Source organism: Anabrus simplex, chromosome 4 (genome assembly GCF_040414725.1).
Source record: "Anabrus simplex isolate iqAnaSimp1 chromosome 4, ASM4041472v1, whole genome shotgun sequence".
Taxonomy (NCBI): domain Eukaryota; kingdom Metazoa; phylum Arthropoda; class Insecta; order Orthoptera; family Tettigoniidae; genus Anabrus; species Anabrus simplex.
The window spans coordinates 200477715-200498884 of record NC_090268.1 but is presented as its reverse complement, the minus strand read 5'-3'; the positions used below and the strand labels follow the sequence as shown (position 1 = coordinate 200498884).

The 21170-nt window shown below is 41.3% G+C and overlaps 1 protein-coding gene across 1 annotated transcript in view; it reads right to left on the bottom strand.

Annotated features, from left to right (window-relative positions):
* Positions 1 to 231: 231 nt before the first annotated feature.
* The window catches only part of CarT (Carcinine transporter), a 95998-nt gene continuing 75059 nt past the window's right edge, over positions 232 to 21170 (bottom strand). The window contains exons 7-12 of the mRNA XM_067146368.2: positions 20080 to 20206; positions 19769 to 19890; positions 16576 to 16790; positions 10514 to 10695; positions 4473 to 4651; positions 232 to 980 (exon numbers count right to left, since the gene is read on the bottom strand). Of these exons, the coding sequence (XP_067002469.2) occupies positions 761 to 980; positions 4473 to 4651; positions 10514 to 10695; positions 16576 to 16790; positions 19769 to 19890; positions 20080 to 20206 (1045 nt within the window). The 3' untranslated portion in view covers positions 232 to 760. The remainder of the gene's footprint in view (positions 981 to 4472; positions 4652 to 10513; positions 10696 to 16575; positions 16791 to 19768; positions 19891 to 20079; positions 20207 to 21170) is intronic.

Genomic DNA, 21170 nt, shown 5'->3' with positions numbered 1-21170 from the left:
GATTTTTCAGCTCTCTGTTATAAACTGTCATACCCTACATGAAGTTCTTTTTTCTTCAGCCTCGTGTGGGTAGATTTACCGGTACGTTAAAAAACTCCTACGGGACAAAGTTCCGGCACCTCGGCGTATTCGAAAATCGTAAAAATAGTTAGTGGGACATATAAGCAATAACGTTATTATTTATTATATAACAGTTCATTTTATTAAACATAATAGTCTACATTCAGAATTTTTCCTCCCTTCCTAGGGCGGTAAACAAAGCACTTCAGCCAGAACTTCAGAACCGGGATGTTTTCTTATGTGGTCAGTTGTTCACTACCTTAATATTTTGCATGTAAACAATTATAACTCTAAAACTGATAGGCACATTCAGTGTTTAATATACGGTACTCTAATTACTTACAATACATGTACGATTGTATTGAGTAAGGTGTTTCAAAGATTGAAAATTTTAGCAGTAAATACTTGTGAAAATTCGCTATTTTATATCTCAGGACTTACAAAATGTGGGATGTCATTATTTACCCCCTAGTCTTCACTTGATAGATAGATAGATAGATAAGTTGTAAACACTGTCTTTATAAAAGTATTTATTCTTTGTTCGTCTTCAGTAAATCCCCCATGTAAAATCCAACTGTACTGTACACTAAACATTATCGTTCTAGTGAAGTAAGTAATCTCACGAATAATGCTAGCAGGATGATACTGGGAAATGCTGCATTGACATTGAGATATTCTTGTAAGTTGACCTAAGAAGTCTTCAAAACCAGTAGGTTAGTTTCATGACACCTGAAGCATCAATAGGAGTCTCCATGGTACTGGACTGTCGGACAAGGCGAGGAGTTCGAAATGAAGCTCGTCTGGTGTCCTTAGCGAACGGAGTCATTTCTCGGTCTTCTTGAAACTGAGGCTGAGATGAAAGTTCTAGGGCCTCCTTCTCGTTGCTCAGATCTTCGTACGATCCAATCGCTGACGATGGCCTACGAAAAGAAGAAAACACATTAATATGTGTATTTTTATCGTTACCTCTATTCGAATGGATTTTTAACATTGCACGATCATACATCATCTGACCTCCTTGCCCCTTTCGATGGTTTTCAAACCAGAAGGAAATGATGAGGGAACCAAGAAATGTGAAAGAACCAAAAATGCATTTTTATTGCAATACCTTCTCGAGTTTTCTGATCAAAATATACATTCCTGCCTTTGTTCCGAGGTGGCTATTTCTTCAGGCACACCCCCATTGAAAGGGGGATGTACGCACTTCTTTTTAACCACATACCGCCCCCCCCCGAGCTAATTTTAAATGCCTGGCAGTATAGGGAATAGAACACAGATCCCCGAGAATGGTAGCCAATGACGCAAAACAGCAAGCTGCGGAAGTGGACTGAACAAAATTGTCTATACGTTTATTACGTTTCGTAAGTATTTAGCTCTTAGCTGCCTCTGTGGATCAGTGATAGAGTGTCGGTCTCCAAGATAGCGGGTTCAAACCCAGTCAGAGGTAGTTGGATTCTTGAAGGAGGGAACAAAGTTCATTCGACACTCCATGTCGTACGATGTCGGCATGTACAAGATCTCTGGTGACACATTTGTTGTTCACCCGACAAAATTCATTAAAACTCAGCCATACACGCCCAAGAGAGATTTGATTTACTGTGCCACCTAGTAGGCCTAGAGTAAAAAAGTAACGTCGAAATTGAGCTGACAGTCAGATGGCGTCAAATTAAAATGTCTGCACATAGTACACCCTAGCTGGGCCCTTACGATTATTATTATTATTATTATTATTATTATTATTATTATTATTATTATTATTATCATTATTATCATTATTATCATTTACTAACAGGTACAAAACCCACTGGAGGTTGCTCTGATTTAAAAGTCTTCAATGTGGGTTAGGATATTCTTATCTGTGTTACATTCTCTGAATTTTCGCTGCAGACTCCAGACGTTTAAGTAGGATATTCATTTATCAATAAAAATAATGTCTTACAATATACACTTTAATTAATTTCATAAATTGTTCAATAAAATCATTAACATACATTTAATTCCCTTCCCCCAAAATTATGATAATAATAATAATAATGGTACATACATACATACACATACCGAGCTCGATAGCTGCAGTCGCTTAAGCGCAGTCAGTATCCAGTATTCGGGAGATAGTAGGTTCGAACCCCACTGTCGGCAGCCCTGAAGATGGTTTTCCGTGGTTTCCCATTTTCACACCAGGCAAATGCTGGGGCTGTACCTTAATTAAGGCCACGGCCGCTTCCTTCCCAGTCCTAGCCCATTCCTGTCCCATCGTCGCCGTAAGACCTATCTGTGTCGGTGTGACGTAAAACCAGTAGCAAAAAAAATAATGATACATAAATCTAAATTAACTCAAATATGTCTTATCTTATCAATCTTTTACCCACCTGGGGTGGTTTTTCCCTCGGACTCAGCGAGGGATCCCACCTCTACCGCCTCAAGGGCAGTGTACTGGAGCGTCAGACATCGGGTCGGGGGATACAACTGGGAAGAATGACCAATACCTCGCCCAGGCGGCCTCACCTGCAAAGCTGAACAGGGGCCTTGTGAAGGAATGGGAATATTGGAAGGGATAGACAAGGAAGAGGGAAGGAAGCGGCCGTGGCCTTAAATTAGGTACCATCCCTGGAGGAGAAGTGGGACACCACGGAAAACCACTTCCAGGATGGCTGAGATGGGAATCGAACCCTCCTCTTCTCATTTGACCTCCCGAGGCTGAGTGGACCCAGTTCCAGCCCACGTGCCACTTTTCAAATTTTTTGGCAGAGCCGGGAATCGAACCCGGGCTTGCAGGGGTGGCAGGTAATCACACTAATCACTACACCACAGAGGCAGGCTCAAACATGTACTCTTCCAAAAGAGTTGAAGTAAGCGGGAATAAAATAACAAAAATTACCGATATAATAGGTAACCCATTAGATGGTGATTACCGAGCTCGATAGCTGCAGTCGCTGAAGTGCGGCCAGTATCCAGTATTCGGGAGATAGTAGGTTCGAACCCCACTGTCGGCAGCCCTGAAAATGGTTTTCCGTGGTTTCCCATTTTCACACCAGGCAAATGCTGGGGCTGTACCTTAATTAAGGCCACGGCCGCTTCCTTCCAACTCCTAGCTCTTCCCTGTCCCATCGTCGCCATAAGACCTATCCGTGTCGGTGCGACGTAAAGCAACTAGCAAAAAAAAAAAAATGATGGTGATTAAGTAACCTTGCGTAGTTTACATAAAGGATTGTAATACAAGGATAATATTATAATAATGATACTAGTAACGATAACAACAACAACAACAACAACGGTAATACTGTACTAAGGGAACGCCAAAAATAAAAACATCTAAAAGTAAAACACAGCGTGCCATTGGCCTAGCCAAGGGGAGGGGCGTGACGTAGCGCATGGTCAAAGGTTTGCATCCATTTGGACCCACGCCAATGACAGGCGAACGGTTGTTCAAACACCTCCCAGTATTTGCTGGAGTAGAGAGGAAGTAGGACATCCTTAAGATACGTTCCAAATTTCAAGTTCCTAAGTATTTAAACAGAAATAAACACAAATATTTATTTCTAAATATTTCCCTTTATTATAATGCAAAACATTGGCAGCATCTCCGAACCCTGGAAAATAAATACGATACTCCACATTGCTAATAATTGCTCTAGGAAGATCGTATCTTGTACACACGCCACTCTTGTTTTAATTAAGTTACACGGAACATGTCATTCTGTTTTACTTAAATTGATATTTTCAGGAGTAATACTGTTACCATATGTTTTCCCTTTTAGGTAGTTTATAGATTTATTTACTCAATGTTGGTTTCGGCAAAATGAAGTGTCTAACAGTTATAAAAATGAATTAAAAAACTAATGCCTTCAATATTTCACACTTTACGCCGTTCCCTTCGTTGTAAGTTGCTATTGCAAAATAAATACCGTTGTGCTTAGTTTTTATATCTATTAACACTGTCTTAAGGACCACTGGCCAAATTAAATTCATTAGATTTCTGAATTTTTCATTTAGATATTCTAGTTGGATTAAATAATAAATCTTGGTCTTAGTGCTTCTACCACAGCTTTTGGCAAATCATGCTTGTGGTCATATTACTTGTTGGTGTTATTTATGCACCATATCGTAATATTTTGTGGCAGAGCGCGTCGAGATCTTTCTTTGAACGAAGCAGTGTGAAAGAAACAACGTCCACACTACTTTCCTCATACCACCAGCACTAGCAGCATTTTACCTAGTAGCGTACGCGTAATATCTCTATAGGCGTCCCATCACCTCACCGCAATAACTCCGCGTCTAGGGCAAAGTTTGCTCTGAAGAAGAATGTTCGGAATATTTTTTGTACAAAAACAGAAAGTTGTTTCTTTAAATCACCTCCTGCTACCCTTAAATGCTACTTTGCAGTGTCTGCAAGAAAACTTTCCTGAACTTACCTTTGAGGGATACAGTTTAGGCAGTCTTTCATCGTCCAGTCTTTACCAAACTCCTCTCCTTCCTCAAGTGTCTGTGGCAGACGTTGATGGAGAGTTTCTGGAAGTCGCAGACCTGCTATGCCCCCAATAACTGAGATTACTCCCATTATTACCAGCGGCATTGCAAGCATCTCCGAACCCTGTGAAAATAAATATTCCATAGTGTTATTATTTACTCTAGGAAGATCGTATTATATATACAACTCTGACTGTAAACTATGGAAGTCCGACAGCTAAACATCTACTAGGATATTTCATTTGATTAGTACAATTCTTGGGCGGTAGGTGACTTTTCAATTTACCATAATGATCGTCTCCATTTACCGAGTGCTTCAGATAGATACTCCGCTGTAAAAAAGATGGTCTACCATGTTCCCCGCAAGAAGTTTCACTGGGATGCATGAAAAGGCTACACGCAACAACGTAAAATTTGAGAAGGTGCGGAATGTTGCAGAGGCTGTAGACTAACCCGAAACTCAATTTACTGAAACGCTGTGTGAGGGCTCTGTACTGCTCAGGGTAAAATGAGCTCTAGTGTTCAAACATTCAGTCTAATCAAATACAAAACAATGAAACAGCCACGTTATAAGCCTAATGAACTTGTGGATATGCTGCTTATATTTGGAGAGTATCATCGCAATGAACGACAACAGCTGCACTTTCTGCACAATAGTATCCACATAGACGCCATCCAGATCACAGTATATACCGAGATTTAGAGAATAAACGATTCATATCGAAACTCGTCCATTGAAATGAAATGTCGTATGGCTTTTAGTGCCGGGATATCCCAGGACGGGTTCGGCTCGCCAGGTGCAGATCTTTCTATTTGACGCCTGTAGGCGATCTGCGCGTCGTGATGAGGATGAAATGATGATGAAGACAACACATACACCCAGCCCCCGTGCCATTGGAATTAACCAATTAAGGTTAAAATCCCCGACCCGGCCGGGAATCGAACTCGGGACCCTCTGAACCGAAGGCCAGTACGCTGACCGTTCAGCCAACGAGTCGTGCACTCGTCCATTGAGGACCCGGTATAGAGATGCAGAGTAGGTGAATGTGACGAGAAGAGCTGTTGCCATAGAACCTCATACAAGTACAAGAGCTGTGGCTCACAAGTTGGGAACACATCATATTAAACTACATAGAATTATTAAACATAAGCTACACTGGCACGTGTTCAAACGGTATATAATTCAGCGCTTGCAACCGGATTGCCATGCCGAGGTTTTCTGCGAGTGAATCATTGAACAAGTGAGCAGAACACACCTGAGCATAAATTGCGTGTTAATTTAGTATGCAACGTCTCTATTGATTTGATTTGACGGTTTATAACTTCAAGATCGTCTGATTTAACTCTCATGTGCTTTTGTCATTAATATGTCTTATCGCTGGGAGAGAACTGAAATTAGGGATACAAAGTATGTGACGCGATGTTACCTGGCAACCGTGCCGGCTGTGATGTGAAGTATTGATGAGTAGCCGTGACTGAGAGATTGGTTCACCCTCCTCTTGTGATCTAGTTTTATGAAACCCGCCGCCTTTACTAAAGTTCTAAAATACATAAGTTCCTCTCCCTAAACCAGGGTAATATAACGAGATGTGTGATTACGGGCTAGAAGACAGCAGGAATCGTGTGCACCTCTAGTAATTCATTACGAGTACCTCGAAAGAACCCGTAAAAATAGCACAGATACGAAAAACATGTACCTTACAATAGGAGGTGTACACACAGCCCAGGAGCAGATATTGTATAGGTTGGGAACTGCCCGCTGCGTGTTAGACCTCGCAATAGCTCACTTGGCAGGGGCGCGGGCGGAGATCTGAAAAGTGAACAGTGCTCGAGGGTTAGGAGGTTCGAATCCCACGCAATTGAACATGTACAACGTTTTCACAGATTGATTTGTTTATTTGGCCCTGAAAAGGGCCATTAATATGTTGGCATATGGTATGAATCTGGTTTGGAAGAGGCTAGGAAATATGTGACAGGATTTCAGTTACCTGCATCTTTTAACGTAGCACCTGCTCGAACAGGCGACCTCTGTGGCCGATACAGAGTTGTGCGGGATGTTGTAAAAACCGTCTGGCACATTGAAACACCACCGCCGTAACGGATCGGCATGTCTCGGTGATGAGCTTGTAACCGTCCAGGCTCCTCCAGCCATACTATATTTAGTGTACAATCCTTTTACGCGATATCACTCGATATCAAGTTTATCCGCCATCGGCAATTATTCATAATGACATATTAATTCAACTTCAATCATTTGTAATTAAGGCTTTTGGAATCATATTGTATGTATTAGAACATCATTTATTATTTAAATTATTATATTATGTAGGATAGGAATTCATTATGTACTGTAAATATGGTAAATGTTGAGACAGAGTTGGTGTCATTTCATCTCATACTTGTGTACACGGAAAAGTTATTCTTGAAGCGGGGAAGTTGGATGACTTACGGGTTTAACTCAAGAGCAAAGGTTATACACAGCGACCCGCGTGCAAGGCTAGCAAGCTTTGATACTACATCATCGCCACGCCTACTGGTTACTTGTGAAGAATGAAGAGAGGGAGATGATAATGCGATCTACGAATCAGACGCTTCGTTGTATTGAGATTTGGTATTGAGCTGTTACCAAAAGTGAGGAGAGCCCGGGGATATATTATCTAGCTCACTACCAGAACCACAACAACTTTATTATTTTTGAGACAGTGAGTGGTCGCTTCGAGACATAGTTATTTTCGTATTCGTACAGTGAGTTGTCGCTTCGACACAGTACTTAGCTGCTGTGATGCTGTCGGATCAGGATGAGACGAAACAAGCTTACGGCTTGTGATATATTCAGTAATTATTCTGGACGAAGAACTACGTGTAGTTCAAGTCCACGGAATTCAGTGCAAGTCTGTATTGTATCAGTAGAATAGCTAAATTGCATTGAGATTTCTGATAACATGGAAAAATTCATAACTCTGAATTTTCTCCTCCTACGATCAACGGTGATCAATTTTCACAAAAATAGGGCCAATGTCTAATTTAAAGACTAGGCAATTAGGGAGTGCTAGTCCAAACAGCCCAAGCCATATCACAGAAGGAAGGAAGGATGTCCATGGCGCCAATTCTACAACGAGAAGAGGGGAACGAGTAACCACGGAATATAGATGACATCAACGGAAGCTGTAATTGGTGAGCCTCAATTAGATAAAGCAGGCAACAGTTAATTTTCAGTAACGTAATTTTTAAATCCCTCCAAGCTTTAAGGAACTTTTCCGATTCATCTCATTTTTGTATAATAAATTCATTTTATTTAATATTGCGTTAATTTTCTTTCTCAAGCGATACTTAATGGTTAATTATTTTATATCCTACCTCTGTGATTTAAGTATAAGTCTCTATGCTAGTAAATATAAATTTTGCGGTACAGTTTTGTTTAAAACTGTAACGCAGGCGCCCAAACATTACATAGAGAAATGGGAAACCATGGGATGATAATTGATTATATTTGCGGGCAAGCCACATATAGTTTATTTTTGTATTCATGTGCCCCCAGCTATTAACTTTCGTCTCCCCAAGTATGAAGTTTAGGAGAGCGAACAGTTACAAGCTGTCTAAAGTGACCAGTATTACTCGGTTCCTGTGCATATACTGTTTTAATGGCACCGCAGAAAGAAAGCAGGGGCATAAAATCGAACAGGTCCTCCCCTTCCTATCCATTTATCAGGATACGTTGCATTCTGGTTCCGGACGACCAAAGCCCCGTGTGGTGGAGCCTCTTCATGTTGAAATCACATCCTGCAGCGGTCAAGGAGTTGTACATCTCCCAAGAACGGTGGTAGTTCATCTTGGAGAAACCGCAGGTAGCGTTCTTCCGTCAGAGGTCCCTCAAAAAAATGGTGACTAATGAGGTGTTCATCCACGCTGCCACAGCATACTTTCACGCCGCACTGTACCTGAAAAACTGTCTATCGTACCAATGGGGTTTATCTACACTCCCCTAAAACATATTATGGCGGTTAACGGTTCCATAGTTGTGGAACCGCGCTTCGTCCGTAAATAAGAAGGTCGCTAAAAAGGCAGGATCAGTGTCCACATGTTGTAGGGTCCATTGACAGAACTCTACCCGGACTTGGAAATCATAACCAAGGTAAGTGAAAATGGTACCGGTGAAACAGCTGGGTATGCAATATCCTCATAACAGATGTCCGGTTGATGTTCGGTTCCTGTGAAAGTGTTGGGGTTATATCAGATAGCGTCCAAGACAACCTCTTCTTCGTGAGCAGACGTCACGGGATGATCTCGAATAGGCCATGTACTTCCCAGTGACGCAGTAGCCCGCAGACGTCTTTCTACACTCCAAAATATCACGCCTGTCGGTTATCGTCTATTCGTATAGCGTTCTTGATACAGCCGTTGTGCCTGGTATGCACTCTGTCTATCTTCTCCATAGATGAGTTACATATCCATATACTCGTCGCTGGAATACATCACGAGGCAGTGAATAAGCTTTGTATTGTAGTGTGACTTGGCTTGAGTTCGCGCAGCTACCTACCTACCTACCTACCTACCTACCTACCTACCTGTTATCGCATATTGTAACCGTTCCGATGTGGCACGCCTTGCCGTACCTGTGATCTACGAAGCTTGGAACATGTACGACGTAGCTAACTGGTTGCCTGTGCCGTAGCCACAGACCTCGACCAACCCTGCTGCATACCCTGTGCCATGAAACATACGGCACTTTACAGGGCCACATAAACAAATCAGTCTGTGTAAGCTATCAAGTATGCATCCTTACCGCATTCCATGCAATTGGTGGTAAAAAAGAAATACTACTTGGGTGGGATTCGAACTTTCGAGCACTCTCCACTATCACGTATTCCACCGCGCCCTTACCATGTGAGCTACTGCGAGGTTTGACATGCAGGGGCATTTCCCAGCCTATACAATACCTGCTCCTGGTCTGTGTGTACAACACCTGTTGGAAGGTACGTGTTTTTCGTATCTGTGCTTGTTTTACGGGTTCATTCGAGATACCCACAATGAATTAATAGTGGCGCACATGATTCCTGCTGTCTTCTAGCCCGTAATCACACATCTCGTCATTTTACCCTGGTTTAGGGCGAAGGACCTATGTATTTCAGAATTGTTGTAAAGGAGGCGAGGTGCATAAAACTAGCTCGCAAGGGGCTGGTGGACCACCCGATACAGAAGGCTGTTTTATCATCATACTCTAGAGAACTGATGATTTCATTCGCGGTAGTTTCATAGGCCCTGAGTCACTTTCCCCGTCTGATTCCCACACTTGTCGGATCCATATTCCACCCAGACACCTCTGGTAAACAATTTGTTTGATGTAAATAAATTAATGGCTATCATTTTGAGTTTCATTTGTTGCTAACTTTCTTTTTGTTAAGGGCTTTACGTCGCACCGACACAGATAGGTCTTATGGCGACGATGGGATGGGAAAGGCTTAGGAGTTGGAAGGAAGCGGCCGTGGCCTTAATTATGGTACAGCCCCAGCATTTGCCTGGTGTGAAAATGGGAAACCACGGAAAATTCATTTGTTGCAAGACATATTTATGATCACTTGACTTCCCCAAAGGGGAATTTGACAACATTATTTTATATGGGCTATTTGTGTGGTCAAGTTTATGCAACATTACCTGCAAACAGTACCGAATTTTTACGTAAACTTCCTCCAGCAACTGCAACTATCACACCAGAAATGTTAACAAGAGTGCAGAAGACCATAATGAGAAGAGTAACATTGCATGTGGAGCAAGATGGACTATTTTGAAAAATATTGCATTGGTAAAGCGTGGGAAAATTTTTTGATTTCCCTTTCATAAGAATGCGCCTGCTACGTTCGGCCTCCCAACACACTGCGAAGTATGTAAGTTATCTGAAGAACCCAGTAAAAGACACTAATCGAATCCAATACTCTCGTAGCTATGTCGCTACAGCTTACAGCTACACTACTACAGTAGTATAATTTACCAAGTAAGTAACGAAGGGGATGAGTATCAGGCCCAGCCCACTGATGTATGCGGATGTTCCAATACCGACGCCTCGCAGTTGCGTTGGGTATAACTCTCCAGAAAATGGATAGATGATTAAAAATGAGGCTGAAATGGCGAACTTGGAAAACAGAAACAAGGCCAGTGTTGTATTGACAGCATCTGTGAACATACAAAACACATTCAATTTGCGTTAATTGAGATGCAAACTATTTTGTCACTGCGGCTGTCCAATATTTAACAGCCTTCAATAAGAATTGAAGTTCAAAAATAAACTTCAAAATGTTGGTAGTAATAGTCATAATACAAGTCAGTGATCTCAGGACGTGTCCGATGTTTCTGAAATAAGTTGTTATGATAGACTTCGGTAATCGACACTTCTACTTCTCCAGTTTTCCCCCACACTTGTGTAGTCGTGGATGCGAAATGTGTCGCACATGAGAATTGGGTCCTGTTTCACGGCCGGATGTCCTTCCTGATGCCAACCCTATATGTAGGGATGCAATAACAATTTCGTGTTGCTGTGATGCTTGGTAGTGTGGTGTATTGTCTGAATATGAAGAGGAAAGTGTTGGGACAAACAAAACCCAGTTCCCGAGCCAGAAGAATTAATCAAACGCGATTAAAATCTCCGACCCGGCCGGACATCGAACCCGCGATCCTCTGAACCGAAGGCCTCAACGCTGACCATTCAGCCAGGGAGTTGGACACTTCGGTAATCCACAGATGCTAATGTTTATATTCAGGATAGAATAAATTTACTTCTTACCTAACAAATACACCTCAAATAGCTTTTCCACTCAGTGACCATTCCTGGCTACTCGTATACTCTCAAGTTCACACCCGAATCGGTTAACATGCATGGCATTTATTTTACTTTAAAGTAAAGGACATTTAAAAGAAATACAAGCTTCCGAAATTGTAGTCTGTTTTCAATTTGCGTGCGCTCTCCCCATTGCTATTGACAACCCTCACGAGCTTGTTGTTTCCTGGTGGAATCACAATATTGGGTACATGGGAAGCGTCCTGTTGCTTTGTTGAAAAAACTGCTAGTAGGAAGCAGGAAGTGGGCGTTTGGGGACAAGGCTATGAATTGCGATAGTTTCTGTGTAAGCACATTTGAGAGTTGCAGTGGGTGGGGGTAGGCAACATCCACACTGTCCGAAGAACTTTCACCACCACTAGTTAATATCAGGCTGCAGCCTATACGGAAGACTAATTATTCACTCACCCCCCACTCAGGTTCAGTTCTCGCACTTGTTACTGTACCCGCTCAAAGCCTGAGTCCCAACCAGCATTTATCTCAGGGAGTGTTACGGTCCGAATCTATCGCAACTAATACACAATAAAAAATATATTGAGATATAAGATCTCAAACTAAATGTACGGGCGCCATCCAATCAGTACTACAGGGTTGAACGGGACACTCTAATCATTAACTTTAGGCTCATCATAAAAAAACACAAACAAAATATTAAATCAGATCAAAGGGAAATTATGAAGGCCCCGTCCTAGGAATGGGGACGGATATTTAAACGTTCACCGAGGGTTTACTATTCTACAAGAACAAGAACCTGGAACTGTTTCCTTGCAAATGCTAAAGGAGCATTTTATTTAAGTAAACAAAATAATTTTTATACACAACAAAATCTGTTGACCCTTGATTTGCCGGTAATTTGGCAAATTATTCCAGGAAATGATTACATAATATTTATCACTTTTGACCACCCTTCCATCTGGGTGGTGGAACCGTTGATATCTGAAGGTATCAGGTTTACCTTCGTTAACACCATGACCATATTTGGTCATGGACCAATTACCTGTTGGCTAAGTGGGCGCGATCACATGGACCATATTATCGCCTCCACTTTGATTGAGATGAGACCAACCCGGGAAACTACAAACCCTTCCCGGGTTCCTAACCAAGATGTGCTAATCGTTAGTTGAAGGAAACGACAAAGCGACTCTAACCCAATGGTCCAGATGTAGGGATTTGCCTTCATATTACAAATATTAACTTATTATTTACAACAACGTGACATTATTACGTTAATTCGCCAGCTGACTTCCCTAGTATCATTCATCATCACCATCCGAAATAATAATAAAAAATAAAAAAATATTATTATTAACATTATTATTAATAGTGGCGATCGTGATTATCGTAACCCGTAATCATCCTCGCTCTAATACTTCAACTTCTCGCTCTTATTATTCTCATCTGAAATAAAAAAGTAGCTTCCTTTTTTCTATACTTCAAATATTATTATTATTAAAGTGGTTTGAAAATTTCAATATTTTCAATTCAATTCCCACCATCATTATTGTGTCCATAAATTAAAAAATTCTTCTCCTTCTTCTTCTACTTCAAATAATGCATTTAAAAAATTTAATTTCGCTTGTTACACGGTAGTCCACTCTTAATATGTTTAACGCATAACCCCTTTTACAATTCCGGTCTAGTTTTGGCACTAATCAATCCGGACATGATTTACTTGGAATATTATTATTATTATATTTATTAATATTATTATTCTTTCGAGAATATTTATTTTTATTTCCCATCTTTATAATTTAGTCACATACGTTCTCTCCCAAACAGAAATCACCAAGATCCGAATTCACATCGGTCGGGACATAAGTGTTCGAACCCGCAACCTTATTTTCGTACTGTCGTTAATTCATGGAGACCATATGCTCCTAAGACAATTCTCAAATCCCATAACACCTCGCAGTTGAGCAAATACCTCCAATCTCTGCAAGTGTTAAATTATTCCTTCCTTTTCCATTTTGAAGTCCATTTATCCATCGGAACTCTTCAAAACATTTTCATTAATTAACCCTCGGTGCGTGGACTCTCTTCTGCCACTCATATCACCGGTACAGAAATACAACCTCTATGTAGGCCTTAAGATCCATGTATTTCTTCATCAACATCAGTACAATTCACTTTCATTTCGGGCCGGATTTCTGTCCCACAAAACTCCAAATCTCAACTTTTGGCTCAAATCACTCTGGGCCTCAAACATAGCGTGACCATATTATCAAAGTGCCTATCTCGTTTCTACCAAAATTATTTATGATTATTGTGGAGTCCAACAATGTTAAATCAACAATTAGTGTTAAAATCGGATTCACTTCCCAAATTAAAATATTCATGCCACATATTATCTCCACATTTAAATTAATTTGCAATCATTCTATCCAACTAGGCCCGTGCCTTTATTCTCAAAGATTATTATTAAACACGCCTTTAAACATTACCCAATATTAACTTATTACTCCGACACTTCTACCGATTATTATTATTTTGTCCACTGGCGAACTTCGCGATATTTACAAACAAATCAATGGACTTCATTCCGTCCCACAACAATTTAAATCACTTGGCAACCCTACCTCTGGATTATCTTAACAATATGCCTTAATATCTATAAAATTTCCGATAACGGAAAAACACTTTGGAAGCACTTCTAAATGAATATTAACATTATCTTTACGTGAAACGTGCTCCATATCACATCAAACAACTTAAGCACTTGAATGAACAAATAAACCCTACTCTACTCTATTTAATAATCAAAATTATGATGAGTGCTTGATCTAATTATGTACATATTAATTTGTCCCTTTGTCTATCTATCTCTGAATTTACATGAGCCAGAAACGGCTCGTTTCATAATCAAGTTACATGATAAATTAATATGATTTCCTCCCCCTAACGATAGCAACCTACAAATATCTTAAAAGGTTACTCATCTCATTTTTGTCGTCTGCTAAACCGGATGAGGAGCACAAGCCCCGTCCAGTCTTAGCCCTGCATCCTACTGGTTTTCATGCCAGCTTGAAGAAGTAATCCAATGCACTTTTCAGATTTACACATATTAATTTTCAAGTTTTAAAATTTTAACATTTTAACAAATTTACACACACTAATATTGAACTGAAACTTTACACTTCTGGCCTTTATTTGACCCGCCTAATTCATACACATATTCTTCATTCCTTCCCCGGCACTAAGGAACTGGTGACACCTCGATATCACACTCAAACGGCCCGGCGCGCACTCGATTTTCCCGTCTCGCGTTCGCGTAGCTGACCAGGTATCAATTATGATCGACTGTTTACTAGGCGAAATACATCGAACACTCGTGACCGTTCTCACGTAACGTACTTCCTAATCTGTTGGTAGAATATCACACTCTGTAAGTTATGCTTTACTGAGTCCTGTAACTATTGGAACACTTTCTACTAGTAGACTGCTCAAGACTGTAATATAAGCTACATCACGTCAGGAATCACTATGCTACGTAACCATATAATTCTTCGAACCCTACTCCACGAGTAAGTATACACATGCTCCCTGTCGTAGTAACGGCACGGAATATTCACAAGTAAGTTACGCACCCCTTGCGTGGTAACAGCTCCGACACTTTGTCAGAAGTTGTCACGCACCCCTGGCGTGGTATCCGCCCGAACACTTTGTCAGAAGTTAGTTAGTCCTTGTCCACGACCTCATATTTATACTTGTATCCCCTCTCTTCCGAGTTCACGGGAGGTCATCTTAGTACGCGCAGCCCCGACATCCTCATACGACTATTTGCGCCCTTGCCAGTGGCTTAAATATGGGATTCAGTGATGTAATTATGTTCTCAAAGGCTCTATACCAATTCTCAACTATTATCGTTCGCTGGTAATTGATATATTTGCGAATTTAGCTGCCGTCTCACGGCTCGGGATTTCGCGCTATATTGTGGCGTCCCTTGCCTCCAGCCAATCAGCGGATAGCATTCCTTAATTCTTAGAATTACGCCATGCAATCTCCCTCAATTATTAACTTTCAATAAGTTTTATTATATGGTTATGCTTCTAAATTCCACATGATTCCGAATTTATAACTCACTTCCTTTTATAAATTTAATCCGTAGAGTTCAGGTTTCTCGTGCTTCTTACAATACGAACTTGGCGTACCTGCGACTGGTCGATGAATTTTTCTATTGGTCCACATAAACCACGGGACCGGGAAGGCTCATACTTTTCTTCAAGTGCCAACCTCGCGTTCAACTCCCGCTAGTTCATGGAGATACCCCTACGTCATTTCTCGGAATTTTCCGCATGACCCGATGCGTTGTTGCCGCTACCAATTCTGCCCGGGGCTACGAAACTTTGTCAACACTTTTAGCCTCGCTCTTTCCTCTTCGTCACAATTTCTGAAAATTCTAATTCTGCTGTTCATTGTGTTTGTTAATCTCAGTGGAGACAACAGTCTGGGGTAGGTTGCACAACATCCTCTCAGCCTGGTCTGTACTTATAATATATAAAGTACGATCTTCTCGCTTCTGAAAATGAAATATATATTCCTCCATAAATAATTACAATTGCATGACGCTTATCACACCCCCACCAGGTCACAAGGCCAGCTGAGTGTAAGTTGTGTTACGGTGCAAAGCCTTTGCTAACCCGCCACCTGCCCACGTGCTCGACTCCTTCTTTTCGGGTAATGGAATACATTTTCCATCAAAAAGGACCGTAAGATGGCTTAAGTCATCGCCATATTGTCTAAACTGTTAACTGGGGGTGTCAACGACTGATGGAAGGGTAGGTCTGCCATTCTGTGTATATGCGTATTTGTGTATGTGAAAGAGAGAAATGCTGTTCACCTGTTTGAATAGACCACGAGCCGCCACTGCTAGTACTATAAAAAGTAAGTATGCAGTAGGAAACTATACATAAATGTCACCGATAGAGTACATCATTTCAACATAAATTGGAAGTTTTCGATCGTTTTAGGCATTTTCAATCATGAAATAACTAGCGATTGGCCCAAGTGTCACAGTGAGCTCATCAGTTGGACAAGGCTTTGACAATTATTGTTCTCTTTCAACCCTGATTACAAACTACCGTCCGAGTTTGCCACGCGGTTAGGATCGCGCAGCAAATTGTAAAAATAAATCCACTAACTCCTTGATTGCAGCACAATATTATCCGTAAATTTCTTATAACTACAGTTTTGTCAAATCCGCGTTTATCTTGTGTACCTACCTTCAGGTAGAAGCACTGTGACGATACAGCTTACTCCGCCAACAAACATGCACACGCATAGAGGCCAACGCCGACCCCACCGATCCATAACCACCCAGCAGGCCAGGTAACTGGGGATCTCAACGAGTGAGGAGAGAAGGAAACTGATGTACTCGTTGCTGCCGAGTGCTGGACCGTAGTAACACAGCCCCACGTACACCATCTCGTTGGCGAACCTGGAAGAAGCAGTATTCAAATATGGGATCGAGCCAGCATGATCATTACATTTTTCTTACAATTGGCTTTACGCCGCACCGACACAGATAGGTCTTAGAGTGACGATGGGATAGGAAAGGGCTAGGAGTGGGAAGGAATCGACCGTGGCCTTAATTAAGGTACAGTCCTACCATTTGCCTGGTGTGAAAATGGGAAACCACGAAAAACGATCTTCAGGTCTACCAACAGTGGGTTTCAAATCCACCATCTCCCGAATGCAAGCTCACAGCCAATCACACGGCCAACTCGCTTGGTTACTTATTCAAGCAGTCTGGTTTATGAGAACAGTATGAAGTTTCAAATGGCTGCGGCTGACATCTATGGAGTGAAGTGACTCAGTCACTCTGAACGTCATCAAAAGCTTTTGATGAGTCACCATAAGACCTATCTATGTCGGTGCGACGTAAAGGAGATTAATAAAAGTTCGACTTGGCCTAATAACTCTGAAATACACTCCAGATATTGTTAGTTGTGAAAATTTACATCCAGACCCTATTTTGTGGCGGGACAGACTGGATAGAACCAAGGGCGCATGGGTGAGTATTTTTGTAGGCTGGAATTTGAAGAAAATAGTTTAAAAACAGTATGTAGCGCCCTGTCAATATTTGTTTCTGGTTGCAGCGTTACTTACCACCTGTCAAAGTCATACGAATTTGTCCTTAACCAGCTGTAACTTCATCCGACCGTCCGGTGTTTATAAAATGTATAGTAGAAACCTTCCTTATGAAATTTGTAACAATCTCCTTGTCTCTTGTAATATTTCCATATTTATTCCTTTTTTTGCAAACTGCTTTACGTCGCACCGACACAGATAGATCTTATGGCGACGTTGGGACAGGAAAGGGCTAGGAGTGGGAGGAAAGCGTCCGTGGCCTTAATTAAGGTGCAGCCCCAGCATTTGCTTGCTGTAAAAATGGGAAACCACGAAAAACCATCTTCAGGGCTGCCGAACAGTGGGGTTCGAACCCACTATCTCCCGAATACTGGATACTGGCCGCACTTAAGCGACTGCAGCTATCGAGCTCAGTTTTTTTCCTTGTAACAGAATGGTTGTCGCATGTTTTCACGAACATTTATAATTTGAAACTTGAAGTTTATAGAATAGAAATAAATGATTCTTTAAATTTATCATCATCGCTGTCGATTCAAGAACATGTTGAAGATAGAGCGAGTTGGCCGTGCGGTTAGGGGCGTGCAGCTGTGAGCATGTATTCGGGGTATAGTGGGTTCGAATGCCACTGTCGGTGCCCTGAAGATCCCATCCTCCGTCGCCGAAAACCTTCGATGTGTCAGTGCGACGTTTTTAAAGAGGTACCAAGAAAGAAACCAACATATTGCAAGGTAAAGTGTTCAATCAATCACGTGTCAATCGATATCAACATGATGGCATAACTCTTATATCAAGTACGTGGGTTACACTATTAACATCTAGAAATCATTTGGACGTAGAAGCAGAAGCAGCTTTTTTTTTCGGGAAGCTCAGCCGACGCGTCTTTTCGTCCCATTATCTGCAGCTGCATAGAAAACTTTTGTATGCTTCTCCACTTATTGTCCCTATCGATGACATATGAAGATGTTAGATTGTTTCCATCTGAAATGTCCCGCGAATCAAGTGGAATGACTACCTCAGAAATACTGATATACTTCGAAGGGAAATCTTGTCAGGTGTTGAGACACCGCTCACTCAAAATCAATTACGGTGGACGGGATATGTTATTCGGATGCAATACCACGAGTTACGTAGGAGGATCTTATATGTTGAACTACAGAATGGCAGAATAAATGTTGGAGGACAGAAAAAGAAGGTTTTAAAATATCCTGAAGTGGTTCGAATGGGTCACTGCAAACTCCATAATGTTGACGTTCAGTGTTTGACTTGTGAGCGCTCCGTATGGTATCACATGATACCACAGTCTAATATATACAGTCGCGAAGCTCTGATGATGTTTTTCATCCGAGGCGACTACAGCGCTCTAAGCGGCGAGGTAGAGGCAAGTTGCTAGCAGACGAAAGGGAACGAATTACCATTGCAGTCTAAAATGGTCATAACTTCTGAACCATTCATGCCAAATAATGTCTTGACAAGGTTATTGTAATTCTTATGAAATAATGGAGGAGGTCGAACAATTTATTTCGATGAGGAGTTCGTGGATAATATCGAAATATTTATTTAATCTTAGGGAGTTATATTTTTTTACCGCGGATTATAACATAAAATCGCTTCTAGAGGGCAACCGATTCGAAATAGGTATATACCATCGCGGACTTTTTTTTTGTAGAGGTTCCTATGCTCTACAGTTCGTACACTTACACTTGGGGTCTGTCGTTGACGGTTCAGGCAGCGTAAGCCAAGAAAGCAAGTGACCGACCGACCGACATCGAACCTGCCAAGTTGGGCTAAGAAGGTCAGCGCTCTACCATGGTCAGTCCACTATTTTATAAGGATTACAATAACCTTGTCAGGATATTATTTGCATGACTGTTCAGAAGTTATGACTATTTTAGACTGTAATGGTAATTCGTTCCCTGTTGTCTGCTAGCAAGTTGCCTCTACCAAGCCGCTAGAGGTGCTAGTGTTGCTCCAGCTGTCAAGTGGATGAACCTTCCTCTTATTAGAGCTTCGTGACTGTATATATTAGACTGTGATGATACACAAGCAAACTGAAGCTTACGAAAAGGAGCGGTTGTCGATGCTGAATGCCAAACGTGATGAAATGAAGAATAAGCGGAAGGGACAGATCATATACTGTACAACCACAATGCCGTTAACATATTCACTCCACCACCACCTGTCACCGTCTATTCAGAACAATAACTGAGTTCTGCAGTCATGTGAGACCTCTGAGAAAAATAGCAATGACACGGTGTAGTAGTCAATGCGATCGGATACGGCCAGGAACACACACACATTTAATCATTACTGAAATAATCAACAAACCAGTTGAGGGTGATGAGGATGGTCTTCAGTCGCATGTTGGGAGTCTTGCAGAGCATCATCATTCCTGGAGTTTGTTTCATGCGGATTTCCTCACTTTTTGTTCTGTGAAGAGCCATCTTTTGCTGGAATAGGCAAACGAAAATAAGAATTTATTATTAATTCACTCAAAAGGACCCTTCAGCGCTTCGATCATGCCAGTACTTTTAAATATCCTTTTAGTTGATAACATTTTACCTTTATACCAAAAGTAGTGTCCATTGCAATTTGTACAAATGAAGCCTGTTAAAGTGCACAACAGTCGCATGACTCACCTTCAGCTTCTGTCGGAAGGTTGGAGGTAGTTCTTTGTTGTTAATTTTTGCAAGAGTTTCCAAAATCTTCGATGCCTCTTCAAATCGACCTCTTGCTAAGAGCCACCGAGGAGACTCAGGCAGAAAGCTGAAAATTTACGCTAGATTTTACAACCAGTAAATATATATGATAAATTGCACTAATTGTTATTATTTAAGAAGATTTTGTCTTAAACTAAGGGAATGACTTAACTGGGTGGTATCTTGATACTTTTGTATTTTACGTCACTGCATCACTGTGTATAAGTGTTAAGTTAAATTATTGATAAACAAGCTACGATCCGACTCATTGGATGAATGGTCAGCGTTGAGGCCTTCGGTTCAGAGGGTCCCGGGTTCGGCGATTTTAATCGTGTTCGAATTTTTCTTCTGGCTCCGGGGACTGGGTGTCTGTGTTTGTTCCAACACTTTCCTCTTCATATTCAGACAACACACTACACGACCAACCACCACATAAACATAAAATAGTGATGCATTCTTCCATATAAGGTTGGCGTTAGGAAGGACATCCGGCCGTAAAACAGGGCCAAATCCACATATGTGTGACACAGTTAGCACCCGCGACCCCACAGGTGTGGGAAAAACAGTAGTAGAAGAAGAATAAGAAGGTTGATAAACAAGCTACCCGTCCGGGCTTCGAACGGGAGCAGTTATAAATTCAATGCAATAGGTTACTTTTATTCGAGGTCTTATAAGATTTCCTCGTATACGACGTTGGCTGTTTTTCCTCCAGTAATGTACACGAAAAGATTTTTTCAAGTAACACGCGAAAGGAATACGTAAAGCTGTCCATGAGAAAAATATTCTCCACTGAGATCAACTCCAGCCACGCTGTCTATCACTGTGCTTTGTTTATTGTCATGACTCATGACAAAGCAAACGCCTGCCGGGAATTGGACTCGCTTTTGTTTGTTTATTTCTAATAGGATATTTAAAAAACAAAAATTCCAGTCCGAGAGATTATTCGCGCTAAGGTGGAATGAGGAGGGGTAAGTATACCCCTAAATCCGTTTCCACTATGAAGCACACCCTAGCTCGCAGGAGTTGTTTAA